Genomic DNA, 23014 nt, shown 5'->3' with positions numbered 1-23014 from the left:
CAGCCTGATATGTAGCAATACCATTAAAACGATATCCCAAAGACAGAGAACACCTGTTTGATAAAGATGCGTACCTGGCTGAGGAATTAGATGACAGTAGTTACATAGTTTTCAAAATCAATTAACTGGCTGATTAGGAGAAGAAAGATAAGACATGTTGTATTATGTTAAATTAAATATAGGATTCAAACAAATGATCCATTTCTACCTGGTGAATAATTAGAAATATTCCAAAATGGTTCTGACTGTAATTTTAAGTTACCCCAATCAGTCCTAGCCTGTCTATGATGCTGCATCAATATTCTTGGAGAAGAGAATTGGGGAGATCTCTAATTATCCACATTTTAAATGAAATGCAGCTAGTTGGTGGAAAAGATCAGTTAAAGTTCTGAAATGGGTCTGTTGTCAGTCAGCTTGATTCAACCTCAGGTACAGTAAGGCCTAATTGTATTCTTTCCCTCATTTTGGACAAATCACTATTGCTGCTTCTTTGCTATCAAAGTAAACTGTGTACAGTTTATGTTAAAGATGAGATTAGATTAAATAAAGCATTTATTAAGGGCTTACTATGTGCCAACCACAGGACTTGGTACTGGGAATAAAAATTCAAGCAAGAAGAGAAATACAAGCAGAAAGTCCCTGCTGCTTTCATTTTAATGGGGGGAGATAACATCTAAAAGGCAACTGAAGAACTGGGGGGATGAGGCAAGGTGGAAAATTCAAGAAAGTCAAGAGTGGAGCCAGTTAGAAGTAAGCATGACCAATGTGGGCACTTCCTCAAATGAAGGTTACAAAAAGGAAATCACACATCCGAAGAAGAGGCTACAGGGGTTCAGGCATCTCCAGCATGAGAAGCAACTGGGATAAAGATAAGGATTCAGAAAGTCAGGAACAAAAGTTTATGATCTATTTAATTAAATAATTGAGAAAATATATCTCCTCCATCTCTTTAGCAGTCAATTGGAGGGTCTATATTTCCTTTCCATTAGCAGTGGCAGACTAAGATAAAAAGTATTTGTCTCAGTATTCTTAAGGACATTAGCATGGGTACTCTCTCTACTAATGCATAGTGCAACCCCACTACAACTTCACAGATTATTTTTGAGAGTTGCTGTTTCCCTAGAATTAATTATCCTTCAATCAATCTATTGACAAGTCTCTGAACTTAGGTAGGCTCATCCTTGGACAACAGATACACAGTCAATCACATCTATATTGAAAAGCTCTAGAGCTTTGCATAACCTTTGAGAGCCTGGGGTCACTTCTACATCACAGTGAGGCACTGGAGAAGGACCCCAATGCAAGCAGATGAAAATATGATAGTATTATTTTTTTCTGTAAGAAAAGTAATAACATCTGCTGTCCATTTTGTGTAAATAAAAGCACTCTTAATCATGGTTTATCCACTTTTTAGATTAATGTAAATTAAATAATTTTGTATGGTTCACAACACAAACAGATGTGAAAAGGAAACCTCTGAGAATACCTAAGTATTAATGAAGATAACTAGGAATGAATGTCTGCTGAGTGCATTGTTCAAATTTTCTAGGCAAACCTCTGCATGATTATGTGGCATTTCAGTTGTTCTTGCCTGTGAATTCCATTATAATATTCACCATATGTTTCATTGTTCACTGGTGAGAGGAGCACAGCTGGCAAAATACAGTAACTTAGTCATTTCCATGATGACCTATCTACTCAATCTTGAGGTTTCAAAGATAAGTATAACTTTCATGATATGTTCTTTTTTTTCTGCAGTGCCTTTTAATGTTACTTTTACCCAAGGGTGGTATAGACAATTTCATCAATATGATTGTTACTGCTTAAGAGAAACACAACTTCATTAACTTTGCAATAATATCTGGGTTTTTATCCACAGCATCTATTAGCAATTATATTCTGAAAATTGGATGTCTATGTTTTATTTCAACTGTGTCACTGTAACTCTAGAAGATGTGTGATTATAGGATAAAGCAAGAGTTTTTAGTGAATGAGCCATCACTAATTGGTTAACATGAAGATAATTACCTATATTTCTAATACTGTTGCATAAAAGACCCATTAAATGCTATATACCAATACACTTCCTTCATAGTTTTTCTCCTGCATTTTTCCCACTTAAAAGAAACAAAATTACATATGTGGCAGGCCAGTATAATAGAAAAGTTTAACGAAAAAAAGGGGACTGTTTATATTACCTCTGATGTCACTGTAAGTTCAGAATACTTTTGGGCATTAGTTCCTCCACTAATAACATGAGAAATAGGTGAGTATTATCATATTGAGAGCTAAACGCATTTTAGTGAAAGAAGGTACTTTAGAAATCATTTAGCCAAAATGTTCATAGAGATTTAGTGACTAGCCACATAGCTATTTAGGGGCAGAACCAGGACCAGAACTCTTGTCACAATGGACTCCATAATCCCCTATAGGATTCTGCTTCCTCATTTGTGGATCCTCAGAGACCAGTAATGAAGTTTGAGGCATAAAAAGTCCACCAGTTTTGTACTTGATTCAAATATCTAAGTCCAACATCATGGTGAGACAGAAAAAACACAAAGATTATGTCTGTACAAAGCCAGTAGAAAAATGCTTAACAAATTTTAAAAAATCACTAAAGATTAGTCATATATTAATAGGGAAACCATCTTCAATGACACTTTACTCTCTCAAACCCTGTAAATTCCTGAAGTTATCTGTCAAAAACTACCTTTTAGAAATATTAATTTATCCCTTTCCAACCTAATAAGATCCCTATGTTGGTTGGTAAGACATAGAAATGTTTTCTCTGATCTGGATTTTCATCTACCTTATTTGACCCAGCTCCCATTTAACTATATCATAGGTTTTCTTGTTTGAAGTCATCATATCCTTTCTTAGATATATTTTAAGGAACTTGGAATACAGTTTATCTACTCTTGGCTTTTAGAAGTCACTGAGAAATAGAAGTAATGACTGTGGAAGTGTTTCCACTAAATATATTGACTCGCTCATTGAGCCACAAATGTACAAAACTAGATGGTAAACTTTTTTAATATTTAATAATTTGTTTTTCCCCAATTATATGCCAAAACAATCTTTGACATTCTTTTTTTTTTAAATTTTGAGTTCCAAATTCTTTCCTTCTGTTTCCTTCCCCCATCAAGTAAACAATTTGATATAAGTTATACATGTGTAGTCACGCAAGACATATTTCCATGTTGATCATATTATGAAAGAAAACACAGACAAAAAAAACAAAAAAGATAAAGAAGGCAAAGAAAAAGAAAAAGTGTCCTTCAGTCTGCATCATGGTAAACTTCTTAAGGACAAGGTTTATGTCTTATACTTGTTAGTATTTCCTACAATACCAAGCATAACATTTTGCAAATAGGAAATACAGAATAAATATTTGCAGAATAAATAGTTGATACTAGGGAACTCAGACACTGGAGAAGATGGCTTTAGATATCTTTCCTTCCTAGGAAGAAGGGCCTACTTAAATTCTTTGTGCTAAAAAAATAAACGTGAGACTCATTTGTTTCAAAGCTACTTCGTCATTTTCTAATTTTGTAGGTTGCCTTTTCAAGGACTCTTTAAAATATCTACATCTCAAATTTTTAACAAACAATCTCTAGGCCTTGAAATCCAAAAATATGTACCTTGCTCATCATAAAGAGTCATCTTTTATGAACTTTGGAGGTTGGATCATTTTGAATTTTTGAGATGACATTATATAATTACTTTATAATCCTTTAGTTTTCCATTGGTAGTAGGCAGGAAAAGTTAGTTAACTAAAGAATTATGTAGCTACAAAGGTGAAGAACCAAAAACCTGTAATTAAACCATCAGACCTCCTGACTGGCTGAGAATACAACTGAGTTTAGAAGTACGAGCTATGTCCAGAAAAGCCAGGTGGATGACTCCCAAAATCAGCCTAGGGATGTTCTAAATACAATACATCATTCTCATCTGTAAACATCAAAGAAAAGTGGTGAGGGGCTCCTAGTCTAGATAGGCCTGTCGGGTCATGCTACACTTGCTGAGCTTCCTTTATAATTAGGTTAGAAAGCTTAGGTGCCACTTAGGGACTGAATAGGTTTCCTGTGGTCTTTCTAAATTGACACTTATTCATGTCCCTTAGGAAATACATTCCTGGCATATGGATCTGAAGAAAAGGATTATAAGAGAAAGAGGGAAATAGGAGTTAAGACCAGCATACCTAGAGAAGGGAGTGATAGCTAAGAAGCTATCTTTCTTAGAGTTAACAAATGATATACGATTGACAGCTTTCCAACATTGATTGCTGTCTCAAAGCAGAATGGGTTGCTTTGTAAGGTAGTGGGTTCCTCACACCAAATGTCTTCAAGTAAAGACTAAATGGCCATGTCAGGGATTCTAGATGAGCTATAGGTTAGACTAGATGGCCTCCAAGGTCCTAAGGAGGAGAGAATTGGAAGGAAATCTGAGTTATAATATGACAGACCATTGCACTCTGTGAACCAAGCTAGGAAGTTGCAGAAGGCTCAGTACCTCCAGCTTGGATCAGTAATGAGATGCATTTTGGTTGGGAATAAAATGTGAAAATTCTGGGGTGAAATTTGGATTGGCCACAAGTGGAGAATCTGGTGCCTTGAGAAGCTGGCTACAGGGCAGTGAGACCTCAGGCCCATGGTTGGAACATTTATTCTTCACACACAGAAAACTTTTAAATATATGTTAAATTGGGCTAAATGCAAAAGCTTAAATTTTATTTTGCTTGGTTTTTGTTTTTTCATGTTTTGCATCAAATTTGAAAAATCACTTTGGGTTATGAGTGGGGTAGGACATCCTTTATTTACTTATTTGTTTTGGTCCAAACTTCTTGTGTATGTGTGTGTGTAAATCACAGGGTGGGAACTACCTCCATCCAATACAGATAACTTATCCTTAACTTAGTAGCCTTACAGATTTGCCTGGGGGTGGTGAAAGGTTAAATGACTTGCCAATGCTTCTGTGTAGAAAAGGCAGAACTTGAACCCAAATCCTTCTGACTCAAAGGCTAGTCTCCTAGCCCTTTTGCTACTCCAGTTTAACCCAGAGATTAAGGAAATATTGAAAAAGACTGCTCAAACACTGGAAAAGTAAAATTTTGAATCATAGATTTTCATATTCATTTGTATTATGTTTCTTAAAACTAAGGGTACTTTCTCTGAAAATGATTACAGGGTATTATTACTCATCCTTCCTTCAAACTTGATCTCATAAACCTGGAGGATGTTTGTATACTCATCCCGCTATCTCTGAGCATAACAAACAATCCTCAGACATCTACAACCCATCCAGTTAGTGCTTTTTCCTTGGATTATACTGAAGAGTTTTTCATTACTGCTTAAGGGGCACTTTATTAACTCTTGTTTTGAAGAGGAAATAAAATAACTTATTGTAGTGTAAACTCATTTGAGAACTGAAGAGAGTGCTAAGGAATATTTTATCTTAGCTGACAAAATAAGTACATGCCCAAAGCTTGAGAGAGCTGGTAAATGAGCCTAATGAAAATTAGGCTACTTCCTAAAAGATATGAAATAGTTCTTGCCTCTCCTCTCAATTTTCTCTCTCTCTTTTATTTGAGCATATTTACTAGATACAGGTGCTTATAACTCCCTAGTCTGGGTTCTTGGGAAAGTAAAAGCCAATCTTTCATCTCACCCTTCTCCCCTTGGTGAATCCCTCAGCCAAAATGGTGAACTTGACATTCGTCAAAGACATACTAAAATCTTTCCCTTTTCCATGCTTTTACTTATGATGTGCCCTATACCTGAAATGCCTTCCCCCTTAGATATTCCTGTTGTGATGTCCATTGTTCACGGCCTAACTCCTCCATAAAGAGATTCTTGGTCCCTGCCACTGGAAGTGGCCTCTGCATTTTGTCATTCTCCTATATACTTAACACTATATTATAGTTACTGTATCTGTATAGATGTCTTATTTCCTCATACTAGATCATAACTACTATGAAGGCATGAATTGTATTTTACTAATCTTTTTATCCCTCAAAATGCAATATTTTCCATAAGTTAGAAACTCAGTAAATAGACTTCAAGAGTTAGGGATGGGAGTAGGGACAGAAAGGGAGACAGAAAGTAGCTAAGGGATAATGAAACATGCATCCCTCTTCTTGGCAAAAGGGAAAAGGACTATAGGGACAATGTTACATATGTTGTTAGATGCAGTCACTACATTAATTGTTTTTGCTTAGCAATTGTTCTTTATCACCAGAGAAGGTTCAATTCAGAGGGTTATGGGGGGATGAGATTGCATAATGTATACAGAAGTGATTGATATAAAAAACAAAAGGCATCAATAAACCTTATTTTTTTTAAAGAGAAGGGAAAGTACCTGATAGGTAACAACAGTGAAAGTGGCTGAATCTATATAAAATTAAGCCTCGACAAAACTTTAAAAAAAAAATTTCCAAGGTATTAGAAGTATGAGCACTCAAGGTGCCATTTTTCAGTTGTCTCATTTGCATTTTATAATTAATTGTGTATAATTATGGAGAGCAGACTCTAACGAGGAAAAGATTCACATAACTATATTAACTTTGGTTTTTTCCCCCTTTATTCTCTCTCCAGCTGTATCATACACAAGTTATAAAAAAACACCACCACCAGTTCCCCCTCGGACAACCTCCAAGCCTCTGATTTCTGTTACCGCCCAGAGCAGCACGGAATCTACCCAGGATGCCTACCATGACAGCCGGACTCAGAGGATCCCTCCATGGCCACAAGATGGCCGAGGCCTGTACAATTCCACAGATAGCCTGGACAGTAACAAGGCCATGAATCTTGCCCTGGAAACAGCAGCCGCCCAGCGCCACGCCTCTGAGAGCCAGAGCAGTTCAATTCGAACTAGTGACAAAGCCGTCTTAGTGACAAAAGCTGAGGAGTTCCTCAAGAGCCGTCGTTCCTCAATAGGAATTCAGGTAGCCTATCATTAACATCCATTCCATAATAAATTGCTTACCTTGGCTCTGTAAATAGCAACAAATGAGTCAGCCAACTTTACTGACTCCAATAATCTCACCAATAACCCTGCGTGCATATAACATTCATGCTAATTCACACCACTGCAAAGTGACTGAAGAGACAAACCTTCAGCTGGCATGCTGAGTGTGAATTGAATGAGCTCCTCTCAGTAAGGCCTGGGATTAAGATGACACGGCACACCGACAAGTAAACGGGTTGCTAGTATCCTCTCCATGTCTTCCAAATCAGTGCCTTCCAAATTTTTCTTTTTGGTAGATTGTAACCACTTAAAGATTCTGGATATTAGTAATTTGAGAGGGCACAGGAAGGTTGGCTCTTTTGTAATATCATATCTTTGAACAGCTAGCTTTATGAGCTCACCACCAATAGAACAGGATTGAGAAAATCCTTGATTACGAAGGGTTATATGATTGTATGATTATATAATAAGTATATGAGGAAGTATATAGTAAGTATATAAGTATATGATTATACTTATGTATAACGATTATACTTATGTAAAATGATTATACTATGACTATAAAAGGAAAGCAAAACTCTAGCAAATTTGTTATCTGGGGATCCCAACAAACGAGGACTTCAGGCTACTAATATAGCTATGTCCCAATTAGTACAAATAATAAATACCCTGAAGTGATGGAAAGTATTTAAATTCACACGATTCAAAGGTACAGTTATATAAAATATGGGCATTGGTTCCTGCCTAACAGAAATATGCATGCAAATTTGGATAAGGTAATTATGTCAAGGGATTCGTTACCGACACTAATGAGGACCTGGCTGGAAATGTATATTTACAAGTTTTAGGATGTACCTGTTTATACTTCAGGTAATAGGACCTGAGAGATCTGGAGCTAAAAGAGGCCAGCAGAAGTCCTCTAGTCCAACCTCCCATTAGATAGAAAGAGGAATGGCTCTGGGAGCAAGAGGACCTGGGTTCAGACCTTACCTCTAACACTTATTACCTACGTGGACTTGGACAAATTACTTAACTCCACTGCACCTTGTTTTCTTCATATGTAAAATGAAGAGATTGGATTAGCTGACCACTGAGCTCCCTTCCAACTCTCCATCTCTGATCCAACAAACAAAAGCTGGAATCTGTTGTGTGATACAGTAGAAGGGTTTAAGCACAATCCAGGCAAGCTGAAAATTTCCATTCAAATATAAATGTGCTACTGGGCTTCTTCAAAAGCTAAAGATTTGTCATCTTTGATTCTACTTAGTATGAATCCTGGTTCAAATCACAACTTGTTCCTGCTTTCTAATCTTATTAAATCCTTGTTCCTATCCTTCCATAAATCCTCCATACAGGAACTTCCCAATATACTAAAGGCCTTTTTCTAAATCTTAATGGTTCTTGGCTACTAATGCAACTTTGACATTGTTTGTCCATCATCTCTCACTTTTACTAAGTGTGCAACAGCATCTTCAGCCAGAAAGAGAGCTACCCAGGATGTCACTACCTTTTAAAGATCTACTGAGTCACTGCTCAATAATCAATAAGTGTATTACTTCATTATCCTCAAAGTGAGAAACCCTTCAGCATTGATCGAACCATAGATATGGTTGTCCTGAAGTAAGGAGGCATGATAGATTTGCACAGGGTCTATGCCCTATGTATGTGTGTGTGTGTGTGTGTGTGTGTGTGTGTGAATAACAGGGTCCATGGAGTACATATTATATAAGCATATGTGTAATAAATACATATGTACAAATATATGTATGCATATATATCCTGTTACGTATATGTATGTATATGTGTGTGTGCATATGTGATTATTACCAAAGAACAATGCAGAAAATATGCAGGCCTCCAGAATGAGCTGTGAAAATATCAAGACAAAAAAGTGTGAAGTTTGGGGCAGAGACCTCCCACCTCCCCACCCCCAGAGACTAGCAAAGCTCAACTTTAACATAAAGTCCAAAGTCAAGAAATTGAATGGAAAAATGAGCAAAAAAACAAAGAAACAAAGAAAGAACCTGACAATAAAAAGCTACTATTGTGACAGGGAAACTCAAGACACAAACTGAAAAGGAGACAATGATATGAAAAAAAAAGCCTTGGGGGCAGCTAAGTGGTGCAGTGGATAGAGCACTAGCCCTGAAGTCAGGAGGACCTGAGTTCCAGACACAAAACACTCACTAGCTGTGTGACTCTGGGCAAGTCACTTAACCCCAATTGCCTCACTAAAAAACAAAACAAAAGCCTTAAAGAAAAATGCAGATTGGACACAAGCCCAAACAAAAATTCTTTGAAGGGCTAAAGAAAGAGATTTTTTTTAAAGATCAAAGAAATGATTTTTAAAACAGCAATGGTAAAGTTTGGAAAAAGGGAAGGGTTCAAGAGCAAAGATAAGAAGTTCTGTTTTGGATATGTTGAGTTTAACATGCCTATGAGAGGTCCAATTTAACATGTCCAATAGAAAATTCATGATGCAAGACTGGAGCCCAAGAAAGAAACAAAGACAGGATATATAGATTTTGGAGTCATAGGATCATAGATTTAACTCTAATCTAACCCTCTCATTTTATAGATAAGGAAAATAAAGCTCAGAAAGGCTACTGAGTTGACCAAGTTCATATAGTAGTATTAGAGATGGAATTTGAACTCAGGTACCCTGACTTGGGCAACTAGGTGGCACAGTAGAAGAGTGTGATGCCTGAAGCCAAGAAGACTCATCTTCCTGAGTTCAAATATGGTCTCAGATTCTTACTAGCTGTGGGACTCTGGGCAAGTTACTTAACCCTTTTTGCCTCAATTCCACATCTGTAAAATGAGCTGGAGAAGGAAATGGCAAACCACTCTGGTATCTTTGCCAAGAAAACCCCAAATGAGGTCACAAAGAGTCAGAGATGACGGAAAGGACTGAACAACAACAACTCTGACTCCAAATCCGGCACATTTTCCACTGTATCATGCAGCCTGTCATCTGCATAAAAAAAGATAATTGGACTCATGGGAGTCATAAGATCTCTAAGTGAGAGATTATAGAGAGAAAAAAGAAGAGGGCTAGGACAAAGTCTTCTCTGGGGGGAAACCCACATTTAGAGAGCACGACATGGATTTGTTGTTGTTGTTCAGTCATTTCCACCATGCCTGACTCTTCATGACCCCACTTTAGGGTTTTGTTGGCAGAGATAATGGAGTGGTTTTCCATTTCCTTCTCTAGCTCATTTTATAGATGAGGAAACTGAGGCAAACAGGGTTAAGTGACTTGCCCAGAATCCCATAGTTAATAAGTGTCTGAGGCCAGATTTGAACTCAGGAAGATGAGTCTTCCTGATTCCAAGCCCAGTGCTCTATCCAATGTGCCATCTAGTTACCTATGGAGTTTTGGTGCTGACAGATATTTTGTTGTTGCTGAGTCCTTTCAATTGTGTCTGACTCTCCATGACCTGCTTTTTGGGCTTTTCTTGGCAAAGATACTGGAGTGGTTTGCCATTTCCTTCTCCAGCACACTTTACAGATGAGGAACTGAGGCAAACAGAGCTAAGTGACTTCCAGGGTAATGCAGCTAGTAAGTATCTGAGGTCTAATTTGAATTCAGGTCTTCCTGACTCCAGGGCCAGTCTACCAGCTTATGACATGGATAATGAACTCTAAAAGGAGACTGAGAGGAGTTAGGAGAACTAGAAAAGAGCAGTGTCAAAAACACTAAGATAGGAGAGGATGGTCAATATTATCAAATATTGCAGAGGTAAAGAATGATGAGGGGAGAGGCTTTAGATTTTGTAAGAGATCATTAGTAATGTTGAGGAGACCTATTTCAGTTGAGTGATGAGATTAGAAAAAGGCAAAAGGTTTTAAAAAGAGTGAGAAAAGGAAGTAAAGATACTGAGTGTGGATAAATTTTTCAGGAGTTTGTCTCATTAAAGTAACAGAGGTGTAGGACAACAGCTAGCCATGGATATTTGAGAGGTCATGGCAAATGTTGATATTTCCTCCTTTATAGTTTTTTAAATTATTATATAAATATATATATAAATATACATATCATATTAATAATTATTATGATATATACCACATAGAATTAATTCCAAGATTTAAAACAGAAATAGAAAGTGAAACCAGTAGTATTCTCGAGAGCCTGTACCTCCTTATTAATACCATCATGATATATACTTTAATTGCAAGAATTTTTGTTGTTGTTAAGTCATTTTTCAGTCATATCTAACTCTCTGTGATTCCATTTGGGGTTTTCTTGGCAAAGATGCTGGAGTGGTTTATTATTTCCTTCTCTAGCTCATGTTACAGATGAGGAAACTAAGGCAAAGAGTGTTAAGTGACTTGCCCAGGGTCCCACAGCTAATAAGAGTCTGAGGCCAGATTTGAACTCATAAAGATGAGTATTCTTGATTCCCACCAAGTGCTCTACCCACTGTGCCACCTAGCTGCCTGGATTTACAAGAAAACAAAGTAATTAGATGACCTACAGATAGAATTTCTGTGGCCAAGATTAGACAGTAGTCAGTCAGTCAACAAGCATTTATCAAGTGCTTACTAGGTGCCAGGGTGTATGGAGTCTTCAAGGGAGGACTAGCACCTCTGGTGTGAGGGCTGCTAAATTCTTTTCAGGGCTGCCCATCCACCTTAGTGACCACCTGCCACACAGCTGTCACTTGTGGCTCCAAGAAGCTGCAGCTTTTGCAGTAGCCACACCGCATGGGGTAAACTATCTCAACAGATAGGCTTAAACCAGGTTGAAGATCATCTACAGGCCTCAAACAATGTCGATGAGTTAGAGAGGTGTCTACCCCAACCGTGTGAAGAGTTCCCTAGTGGAATAGGCAGAGTTGAACATTTTGTTTGAACAAGCCATGAAGGTGGCAAAAGCAGATACTGTAGAGTATCTGGTCAGACACCAAAGATGCCAAGATCACCCAATGCGTCCAGAGCTACCACCTATCATCTTGACTTTTGTCTTGTCACTGGGCTCCAATGACTCTGGAAGACCCAGTGAGCTGAATGACTTTGTTCAACTCTGTCTCGCTTAAATCCAATCTACTCACAAATCAAAAGACATCACTTATAATGTCATTTTGGTTGACTTTGAGTAGGAAGGACCAACAACAACAAATTATGTGTCATTAAAGTGTCGGTAATAGAAAGGTAAGCAAAAAGAAAACCTCAAGGATCTCACATTTTAATGGGAAAAACAATACATAAGAAGAAGCTGAAAAGGGAGGGATAGAGAGAAAATACCTCTCACAGGGACATAGTGGAGAAGTTAGGGAATGCAGCTGGATGGAAAATGAAGAGATGGCTGGCTTAGGAACCCACTTTAAATAAAGGTTCTGAGAGGAGTCCTCCATCTTCCAATCAGAGGGTGCTTCCAAGGTGTGAGCTCCAAGATTTAATTGATCTTCCAAGATAAAGAGATTTCTGGGGCATAATGGAGAAGTAAAGAGGCCTAGCAGATTCTTAGGGATAAGCCCTGCTGTTACACAATACTTTCTGAGTTTGTGGTTTTTGAAGGAACACGAAACTCAATATCTCTTGCTCTTAATTGCAAGTTTATCATCAATGAAGGAAATGTGATCCAACAGTAATGGTCACACTTCCCTGAGATATATCATTCTCCTTTTTAAATCAAAAGAATTCTTTACTTTAAAAAAAGTTATCACTTCTTAAGTCTCTAGGATCACAGATTTAAAGCTAGAAAAGACTTTACAGATCATCCACTCCATGCCTTTCATTTTAAAGAAAGGGAAAGTGATGTCCAGAGGTCTTAAATAACTTGTCCAAAATAAAGCATCTAATACATGGCCCAGGTCCTCTGACTCCAATTCCAGAACTCCTTTCACTGTACCATACTATTTCCTCTTAGAGCAGGGATTAAAAACCCCGCTTTTGTGTTGTGTGGTGAAGCCTATAGACTCCTCCAAATAAAGTTTTAAAATGCATAAAATAAAATACATAGGATTAAAAAAGGAAGCCAATTATAATGAAATTATTTATTAACACATAAAAAACACTATTCATGGAAAGGCTGGAATCCCTGCAGTAGAGGCAGGGCTAAGGAGAGTTACATCATCAGGAACCAGGGCAAGGGATATAAAGAAGATGGGATAGTAGAGGATAGTTAGTGACGGTAAAGTACATAATGCTGTGAACACATCACCATAATTATACTGGGTTTTATTGTAATTCATAACTTAATTATGTTATATCATTTAAACATAACAGTTCAGTACTTTACAAAGTCTATGATTTCATCATGAGCACTCCTTTGAAAAACTTAATTCATAAACTTTTCATTAATATATAGTTTCATAAGATGCTGTAGCAAAATAAATAAATAAAGTTACCAACTGGTGGTCAATTTTGTGATGATAAGCCTCTCCAAATGTAACTAGGTTGGCCTCTGGATGACAGACAAAAACATCCATCACCAGGCCTATTCTCTAAGCCCTTCACTGCTTGGAAAGAATTAGCTTCTGCTCTGCTGGCCTGGTCTTTGAGAACCTAGAGTCATCCCAATGTCATAGTGAGTCATCAAAGCAGCTAAGCAGAGATTGCATTTAATACCCAGTAACAAATGTACCTACACTGACTTGAAAGTTTTTGGAATTTTGGAAGCTCACAACAATGATTATCAATGAAAGATATTTCACAGAATCTGAGCTGGAAGGAACCTTAAAGGACATCTAGTCTAATGCTATGTGCCTATCAAGAATCCCTTCTACAACATCCCTGACAAGTGACAGTCATCAATTCTCCATTTGGAAAACTCTACCAAGGAGAAATCCACTGCATTATAAGATAGTCCATTTCACTGTTGGACAACTCTGACATTAAGAACACACACAAATAATAATAATAACAACAACAGCAACAACATTTATATAGTGTTTATCATGTATCAGGCATTGTTCTAAGAGCTTTAGAATTATTATCTCATATGATCCTCACAAGAGCCCTGGCAGGAAGGAACAATTAATATCCTCAGTTAATATCTCTCAACTGTAGATGAAGAATCTGAGGCAAACAGAAGTTAAGTGGCTTGCCCGGGGTCACATAGCTAGTTAGTGTAAGAGGCTGAATTTGAACTCAGGTCTTCCTGACTCCACTCTTGACACTTTCTCCACTGCACCATCTAACTGCCCAACAAGCCTCCATCTCAAAAATAGAACAAAAAAAAAAGTTAAAGAGATTTATATCTAAAATTTTCTTTTGAGGACTGGGGGATAGAGGTGTTTCAGATCAGACTTGTGATATCATTTGCTTTTAAACTCTCAGTGTAGAAAATCTCCTCCCTATATACCCTAAACCCTAATTCTATTATTCATAGGCCCTAGAGAATTGCCTAGAGGCAATGAGAAGGTAAAGTGACTTGCCCATAGTCACATAGCTAATATGGAATAAAAGTAAAACTTAAACCCAGGTCTTCCTGACTCTAGGATTATACAATGTTGCCTCTCAGATCTACTATTGATAAAAAATAATAAATAGCAAGGTACCTTATGCTAAGTTCTACCAATAATTTAAAAAATATATTTCTGATTGTGGGAGGTCTTGAAAATAGTAATTTAATAGTAATTCCTCCAAGCAAGAATATGAAGTCTCCCTCTACTGAGATCTTAGAAAATGTGCTCTGTCTCTCCAGGTTTGTTTCAATGTAGTCATGATCAGAGAAAGACTTGTTTCTTGTCTAAGGTGCAGCATTTCTAAGTTCAGAGAGGCTTCTTCAACAAAAGTTTGGCTATCATGTATTAAATTTTTTTCCCTACTATAGCAACTCATAAAACTATCCATTTTGACACAGAGAGTTTGTCTTTTCTGATGTAGAAGGGAGCACTCATGCTAGTGAAATCAAAGATCTTTTAAATACGAAAGCAAGTATGACTAGAGGCAAGGTATAAGTTATAGAACCACTTGAGGTTCTTTTTATCCCTCTGTATATAACTCTTATCTTCACTAGTGTTAAGTGACTTATTTATTTTGACTCTTGAATTCTTCTGTTCAAACTCTCTTAATTCTCTTAATTCTCATGAAATGATATGAAGAATTTGTTTACTTGAAAAGCAAAAAAAAATCATACAGCAAAATCCACAAACATGCTAGTTTTAAGTTGTTAGAATATCCATAGGTAATGTCCCATATGCTGATGATGGCATATTTGTCAATGGACCAACCCATCAGCAATGTGGCAGACAGGTTCTACCAACTATAAAGAAAACTTGACTCAGAAAAAAAAAAGTCAAGGCGGTGATTCTGTGAGTGGATACAAGAGGATGTATATGGGAGATGTTATAAAGGTAAAAATGCCAAGTCTTGACATCAAATAGGATATAGGGACTAAGTTTGATTAAAAAGTCAAGGATCACATTGAGACTGGAAGTCTGAGTGACTGGAAGGATGGTGCTATCTTCAACAATATCAGGAAACATGGAAAGGGGGGATGGGAAAGATAATGAGCTTTATTTCTAATATGCTGAGTTTTTTGATACCTTTGATACATTCAAGATGTCCAAAGGTGGTAACAACACTGTGGCTTGATACTAGAGAGAGACTAGGAATGGCTAAATAGATCTGGGAATAATCTCCATAGATATGATAATTGAACCCATGCTAGCTGGTAAGATTACCAAGAAAGATAGTATATATAGAGAAAAAGAGAATTCTAGGACAGAGCCTGGAGGACAGCTTCATGAAGCTTAAAGTTCAATCACCATCAACAAAGGTTCAGTCAGATATACCCTTAAACTCTCAACAGTGGACCCAGAACACCTTTTTTCTCTTAGCCCAGCTGTTAATTAGATAGGCTTTGTAAGTAGTATAATTTAGTGGAATGAGCACTGAATTTGACTGTGATCATGTGCAAGTAACTTTTCCTCTCTGTGCCTCAGTTTTCTCATCTGTAAAACTCTTAAGATTCCTTCATCCCTAAATCTCCTAAGAAGGTAGACTGGGTGTCACAAGCTACTATATTTACTACCCTGGTAACAGTAATACCTCAATTCAGAGGTGCTAATGCAAGTGGGGAAAGCAAAGCCTGTGGACCTGCTTTATATCATAGCTGAGTTCCTTCGGAATTATAAGGGCCTTGTTCGCCTCTGCTGACCACTCCCCAAACCCTGGCAATTTATACCTCAAATCTCTGCTGGGGGCATCAGTACAGATACAGTCCCTGAGGGCTCAACACAACTAAGGCCTTCAGGAAGAAATGCTTACATGAGCAAAGAACAATTCAGATTACCTAAAAGAGTGTAACTGTTGCCATTTATTGCCAAAGAATCACATATTTTTTCTCTCATTCTCAAAGCCTTTGAAATCATGTTCTACTACTTCATGGTGATGGTAGTGATTCCATTCATCTGCAGTCCTCTGTAGCCACATCCATTGTTTAAAAATATCTTGTACACAGTGCGCATTCCAGGAGTTTGATGATGCACAGAGGGGTGCACCCTAGTTTTCCTCCTCTTAGAAGTAGCTACCTAGCCCTGAGTCTGCTGACAACAATGCCTTGAGCAGCCCTTTGCCCAAAATTATTAGCCTCACTGTCAATCCAAGATTTTTGAGCCATATGTCAACCAGAGAGGCCATAGGACAGGTGGAGGGAGGAGAGGAGGATAGTGTATGAGTGAGACAAGGGTGTTAGGAAGAGAGCACTATAGGAAGAAAAAAAAATACATCTCTAGGGCTATCTAAACCACACAAAATTTTATCAGATACCACCTTTGGCTTAAATTTTATAAGTTGACAACCTTTGGTATATGCTATGTGTGAGGTCAAAGAAGGGAAGATAATCATTATTCACATTTATATAGCACTTTAAGGCATATAAAGTGTTCTTTTCTCATAAAACCCATGAGATTTAGAATGCAAATACTGCAATCTCCATTTCATATTCAGAGAAACTGAGGTTCCAATCTGTTCAGTGACTTTCCTGTCTTTGCACAGATAGTGTCTGAGGTGCAATGCAAACCCGGTTCTCTGGAATACAAGCTTTTGTACTCTTTCCACTGTGCCAGGCTAGAAAAAAAATAAAAAGCATTTTTTGGAAAGGATGGACCAAGAAATGTGAAAACAATTCTTAAAGATCATGAAAGTCTGTTCTCAAAATATTTCTTTAAAAAAAAAAAACCAAATCATTATTCTAATAGTAAGGAAAAGATAAATGTAAGCATGCAAGTTTATGTCATTTCCTTATCTTTTCCCATGTATGAAAACTATACACTCCTAGATAAGCTCCTTACATGACATAGAAACCCAAGTGAAGTTGGCTGAAAACACAAAAACAAAAGGCAAAGGAACTTACAAGTGCCCCAATACATACATACATACATACGTATGTACTCTATTCATTATATTACAAAATAACCTTCTGTTGAAAGAATGGTGAGAGAAGTTGTTTTGAACACATTCTGGCTGTGTGACTCTGGACAAGTCATTTAATTTCTTCAAGGTGTTTAATAACTTATCCCAGGCAAGTCTCTAAAACTATACATTGCAAATCAGATGCTGACCTGTATTGATAGAGGAAATTTCCTGCCCAAGAGTTCCCTACATCTATGAAATCATAGATCAGATTGAAAAGTAAATTAAAGAATGAGGAAAACAAACGAGAGACATCTGAATGAGCAAAATTAGTCACAAAGGCAACCTTTTCAGAGTTGGAATCACAAGTTCAGAGTCTGATTGAACCCATACTTGACCAAGAATGTCCTCTATAATAATCTTGACAAATGGCTTCCCAGTCTCTGTTCAAACCTTCCAACATGGGAGAGATATTTTGCAAATCTTGCCTCTTCTGTTGGCTCTTTGGGGTGGCTTTCTTTAATACCTAACAGCAAGTAGCTCCAGGTGCATGCTCTGCTTTCCCTCAATCAAGTTTAAAAAAAAAAAGCATTTATTAGGTGCCTACTATGTGTGCCAGGCACTTTGCTAAGTACTAGAGCTCAGCTGCTGTGCTTTTGACATTGTTCAGTTGCTTCGTAATTGTCTTTGGGAAAGGTAAGAAAGCTCTCAAGTGTCCTACTAAACAGACAAGGAAAAAACAAACAAACAAACCTCAGGACCTTTCTTTGTTTGCCAAGAGTTACAGCCATCCCTGCAATGTATCACAGCTCTAGTGATGTGGTAACAAACATGGGAATTAATCTTTCTGATACTGTTCCCCGCACTCACAGCTCCCACAGCAACTTATCCTAGAGAAGGATCTCCTATCATATTCTATAGTTTAAGTTCTCATCACACATTTCAAGCTCAAGTATTGTCACCAAACATTCTATTGTGCCCCCTCTGGTATCAAGGGTGGGCAATGACTAATAGTTTGCCTCATGAAAGTGTAGTGATTACTCTGACCTTGCTCTTCCAAAATGAGACTGTCTGCATCTCCCCCTCAGGTTTTTAACATATGTCTGAGGGATTAGGTTAACTATTTTCTAACACTATCAGCTTGAGCCTCTTACTTCCTATGTGTTCTATCACTGTCAGCTGCCAGTAATTTATGCCCCATTTCCAATTGATCAATTAACATTGATTAGTTTTATAAAGGAGAAAGTTATAGTAAGAACAGAAGTACAAACATTTCTCCCCAAAACCTGAGGATGTGCTCTTCCTTATATCCCCTAGACCCCTAGAGAGAGTTAGGTCATACTGTTGGGTTTCTATATAATACTGATCCCAGTCACCAGGTTCATGTTCAAATGTGGCATAGTTACTGACCGAGTCTCCTACTCAGCTATTACTGGTCTGAGTTCCAAAGGTTGTTCCTCTGGACTTGAATGCTGAGCTGGCTGGCTACCCAATAGCAACAACAACAGCACTCCTGCACATCACTGACCTTTTAAAGTTCATGAGATCATAGCTCTCTTCAGTTCCCTTCACCTCAACATAAAAAAACTAGACATAATAATGAAAGAACCAACAGCTGAATCATCCACTCATGGGCCACATTGTGGCAGTCCTAGGAGGGAGGTAAAGGCCTCAGGCCTCTCTCTCCACTGAGAACTTAGTCTTTGCCTCCTCACTTGAACATGCCAGACAAGAAAAAGATAAACCAAGATCCAGGCCCTGGCTAACTAGTGCCTTCTGAATGCACTCCAGTTCTGGCTAGACCACCAATCAACAGTCCAATTCTTCACTTGGTTTAGCAGGCTAGGACCAGGTAAGGAATGTCTGCACCTGCTCCACAGTTCACATGGGGACTGTATCAGCCAAGCAGCACACTGTACATGCTCATATGACTTAGGCTAATTGGTCCAGCACCTGTTACAAAAAGACCATAGATTTAGAGCAGGAGAGGATTTTAGAGGTCCTCTAGTTCAACATCTTCATTTTGCACAAAGGTTAAATGACTGGCCCAAAGTCACAACGGCAGTATGTGGCAGAGAAAGGATTCAAAACTAGTATTTTGAATCCAAATCCAGATCTTTTTCCACTGCCTATTACATCCTACTTGAACAGGAGATGAGAAAGAACCTTGGTTGTACCTAAATTTCCTATCTTTGAGGCTTTGGATGAAATCATCAAGATCACACAGCTATCAACAGTGTGTTCTAGCAGTGGCCAATTTTTAGCAGTTTTGTAAGTCATGCATGCAGTCGGACCACTATCATTTTCCTAAGTTAATTCGGAGGAGACTAGAAGATCCCAGCTTTGGTTCTCTCACTTGTAAATTGCCTTTGATATAGCTCTGACACTTCTAAAGGTAAACATTAATGGATGATGCTGTAGAACAACTAATATTTCCAAAATACCACTCCCAGAAGAGCCCTGGACTATTGTAGTTCTCCAAATTTTACTACCCAAGGTCATTATTTCTTAAAATCTATAAACTTAAAAAGTCATATCCTCATTCTCCTCTCCTCTGTGATTTTGTTTCTCATTCTCCAGTTCATCCCCCTTCACTCTACCCTGTCCCTGCCCCCTGAACTACTGAAAGCCACTAAGTTGAGGCTGTGAAGATTGGAGCAGAGGGTAGAGTTATCCAAGGTAGAGAATTTAGATATTTACTAAAGCATAGTGTAGTCTAGGTTGGGAAACACTAACAGCTTGTGTTATATAATGTGATATTGAACAATGATTATCTCTTAAGGCTTTAAAATAAGAATTCCAACGTCCTATCTACTTGGAGGGACAGGATAGAAACTGCGCCAAAAGTTTATATGTGGTTCAGTCAGCTTTTCCTGCCCAGTTTAAGTCAAAAACAAAGTAGAAGTTTTGCTTCACACTCTGTGACAGATCAGTCATCGTTTCAATTTCAATCAGGATAATCCTGTACTACAGAACAGACTGACCAGGTCAAGAACTCTCAGTTTCAATCCAACCTGTCCCTTCCATATTTAATGCAGCCAAAATCTCACAGCTCTTCTCAGTCCATCCCCAGACAAAGAGTCAAAACAAGGAATTATTATCATTTTTCTTCTATCTAATATTCCTTCAAGTATCTTAAAGATTGTCATGTGGAAGAGGGATCAGGCTGGATTACTTGACCCTCAAGGCCAAAACGAAGAGCAATGAGTGCAAGTTGCAAAAGAGCTAATTTAGGCTTGATTTTAACAATTAGAATTATCCCAAAATGGAATGGGCTGCCTTGGGAGGCAGTAAGTTTCCCCTTCTTGGAAGTCTTCAAGCAAAGACTAGATAAACACCTGTTATTTCTGTAGATAGCATCTTTAAGATCTGCACAGCACTCTACAAATATGATCTCATTTGGTCCTCACAACAACCTTATGAGGTAGGTGCTATTATTATTCCAATTTTTTAAGAGACCCACAGAAACTAAATGACTTGCCCCATTACCACACAGTCTCTGAGGCAAGATTTGAACTCAGGTCTTCCTGACTCCATGGCCAATGTTCTATCTACCACTTAGATACGTCATAGAGGGGATTCTTTTTTCAAGCATTAGATTGGACTTAATGGACATGATGCTTTCCAACTATGAAATTCTATGATTTTAATGTTTCTCCTAGACAGATTATTTGGCCTCACTTTTCTCCATTAAGATTCTACCTTTGTGTTTCCTGTGAGATTATGTTGAAAATTATTATTCCAAGCAATGTGATAAAAGAAACACCAGCTTTTCCAGTCTCTGGAAGACAACTGTTCTTTGTGTAGTTGTAGACAAATGGGGAGTTCTTCAGGTTATATTTAATATTTTGTCCCTAAAGGGAATAAAAATGATTTCTATCCAAAGCAATATACCAGCCCTGTTCCTCTTAATATTTGGAATGTAATATATTAAATCAGGTTGTTTTATCATATGAATACTTCTAATTTGAACTACAGCAAAGTATCGCTGCTCTCTGGCAGATGGTGGCTTACCCCTAGCATTACTATCCCCAAATTCACAAGTTCATTGCTTATTAAACAGCTATTTGGTGTCTCCCACTACTGCACATCAGTTTACCAACCTGTAAGTTGGTGATGAGTTTCACCACAAATTCAGAGTTGGTTGATCCTAGAAATACATATTTACAACTAAAAAGTCCTTAGAGATTACCTAGTCTAATCATCTTGTTTTATTTGTGAAGAAGCTAAAGCTCAAAGATAGTAATTGACACAAAGTTATAAGGTATGTACAGTCATACAAGTAATGAGTACCAGAACTGAGATGTGAACTTAGGTCCTTTGTCTCCAAATCCAGTGACTTTTCTTAGCATGGATGCCATCAACAAAGAGAAGTGTAAAACAATGTTCCTCTTCCCACCCACTTAGTTGCACATGATTTTTGGTTTTGTTTGAGATGCAATTACTTCTTTAATTTTTATGTTTCAGGCTTAGATAAGTATATTTTTAATCGAAGATGTGAGGGAGTGGCAAATCCAACTATAATGATTATCATACTGAGGAGGAGGAGGAGGATTTATATCCAAAGAAGACAGAAGTCAAGAAGACTTTAGTTCTGAGCTCAGTTCTGGCACTTCCTCCCTATGTTCCTTGTAGTTTTCCTCATCTGTGAAATGAGGGAACCAGACTAGAAGATGACTGAGGTTCCTTCTAGTTCTAATATTCTATGGTTTTGTGATTCTAGGAAGTCGTTTTTTGACCAGATGGAATGAAAACTTTTATCTCCTTCAAATTTCCCTACACTACTAATTTTCTGCTCAGAGATTTATCTTGAAGGTACCATACTGTGTCCATTGAAACCGATATTCTTTTGCCAACAGGAACCCCAAGGTGACTGTCTTCAATGCTAACCTTTAAAATTACATATAACCCAGTTTCTCTTAGGAGTCATTTCTTACTTTGCTATTCATAAATCTGCCAAAACACTTTTGAAATTGATATTTTTATTTCAACCAGCATCCCCTCTTGATCAGGTTATTTAACTACTGTGTGAGTTAAAACTTATTTTTATTTATCCTAAATTTTCCCTACTCAAAGTTCAGAGGGCAGTATCTGGTACTAGTATCTTGTGATACAGGCAGTATGGCATAGCAAAATGAACTTGAAATAAGAAGACCTGGGTTTAAGTCCTGGGTCTACCACTTAGTAGACCTGTGACCCCTGAGATTCAGTGTCATCATCATCTGTAAAATAAGGAGGAAGATAATTACACTACTTCTCTCCTAGATTTTTGGGATCAAATTAGATAATGTATGAAAGTTTTTGTATGTATAAAATGTTAGGTCAACATAAATTTATTGTCATAAGAATTTTCTGGAAAAGACCATGTTTATTGTTTTTTTGATATCATTTCATATTTTGATGGTATTTCAATGGTACAAAAGCTTTTCAGCTTTCTATGCCAAGAAAAATCACAGAATTTGGAAGCAAAGGACATAAGTTCAGATCTCAGTTCTGGTACTCATCACTTGTATCATTTCCCACACCAAGAGGTCCCAATCATTTTAGGTTGGATTCATGTGGCAGCCCTACCTTCTCTGTCCTTCTATTCATTAAATGTTTCATCTACATTGTCTAGTTCAGAAAGATACAGTAAAGTTGTCTGAAGATGTGATAAACAGAACTGCATTCACTATGTAAAGATTTTATGTAAGGGCAAGGTTTTATTTCCAAGGCCCTACTTGATGATTTCTGGTTGTATTCT

General features: G+C 37.6%; 1 protein-coding gene across 1 annotated transcript in view; it reads left to right on the top strand.

Moving 5' to 3' along the window:
* Positions 1-23014, top strand: part of DLGAP2 (DLG associated protein 2) — a 259975-nt gene that overhangs the window by 204041 nt on the left and 32920 nt on the right. Inside the window, exon 6 of the mRNA XM_027840397.1 lies at positions 6594-6943. Coding sequence (XP_027696198.1) covers positions 6594-6943 — 350 coding nt within the window. The remainder of the gene's footprint in view (positions 1-6593; positions 6944-23014) is intronic.

This window comes from Vombatus ursinus, unplaced genomic scaffold, assembly GCF_900497805.2.
Source record: "Vombatus ursinus unplaced genomic scaffold, bare-nosed wombat genome assembly UNPS02014841.1, whole genome shotgun sequence".
NCBI classification, from domain to species: Eukaryota; Metazoa; Chordata; class Mammalia; order Diprotodontia; family Vombatidae; genus Vombatus; species Vombatus ursinus.
Note: the sequence above shows the minus strand (reverse complement) of the source record. Positions and strands in the feature narration are given on the sequence as shown.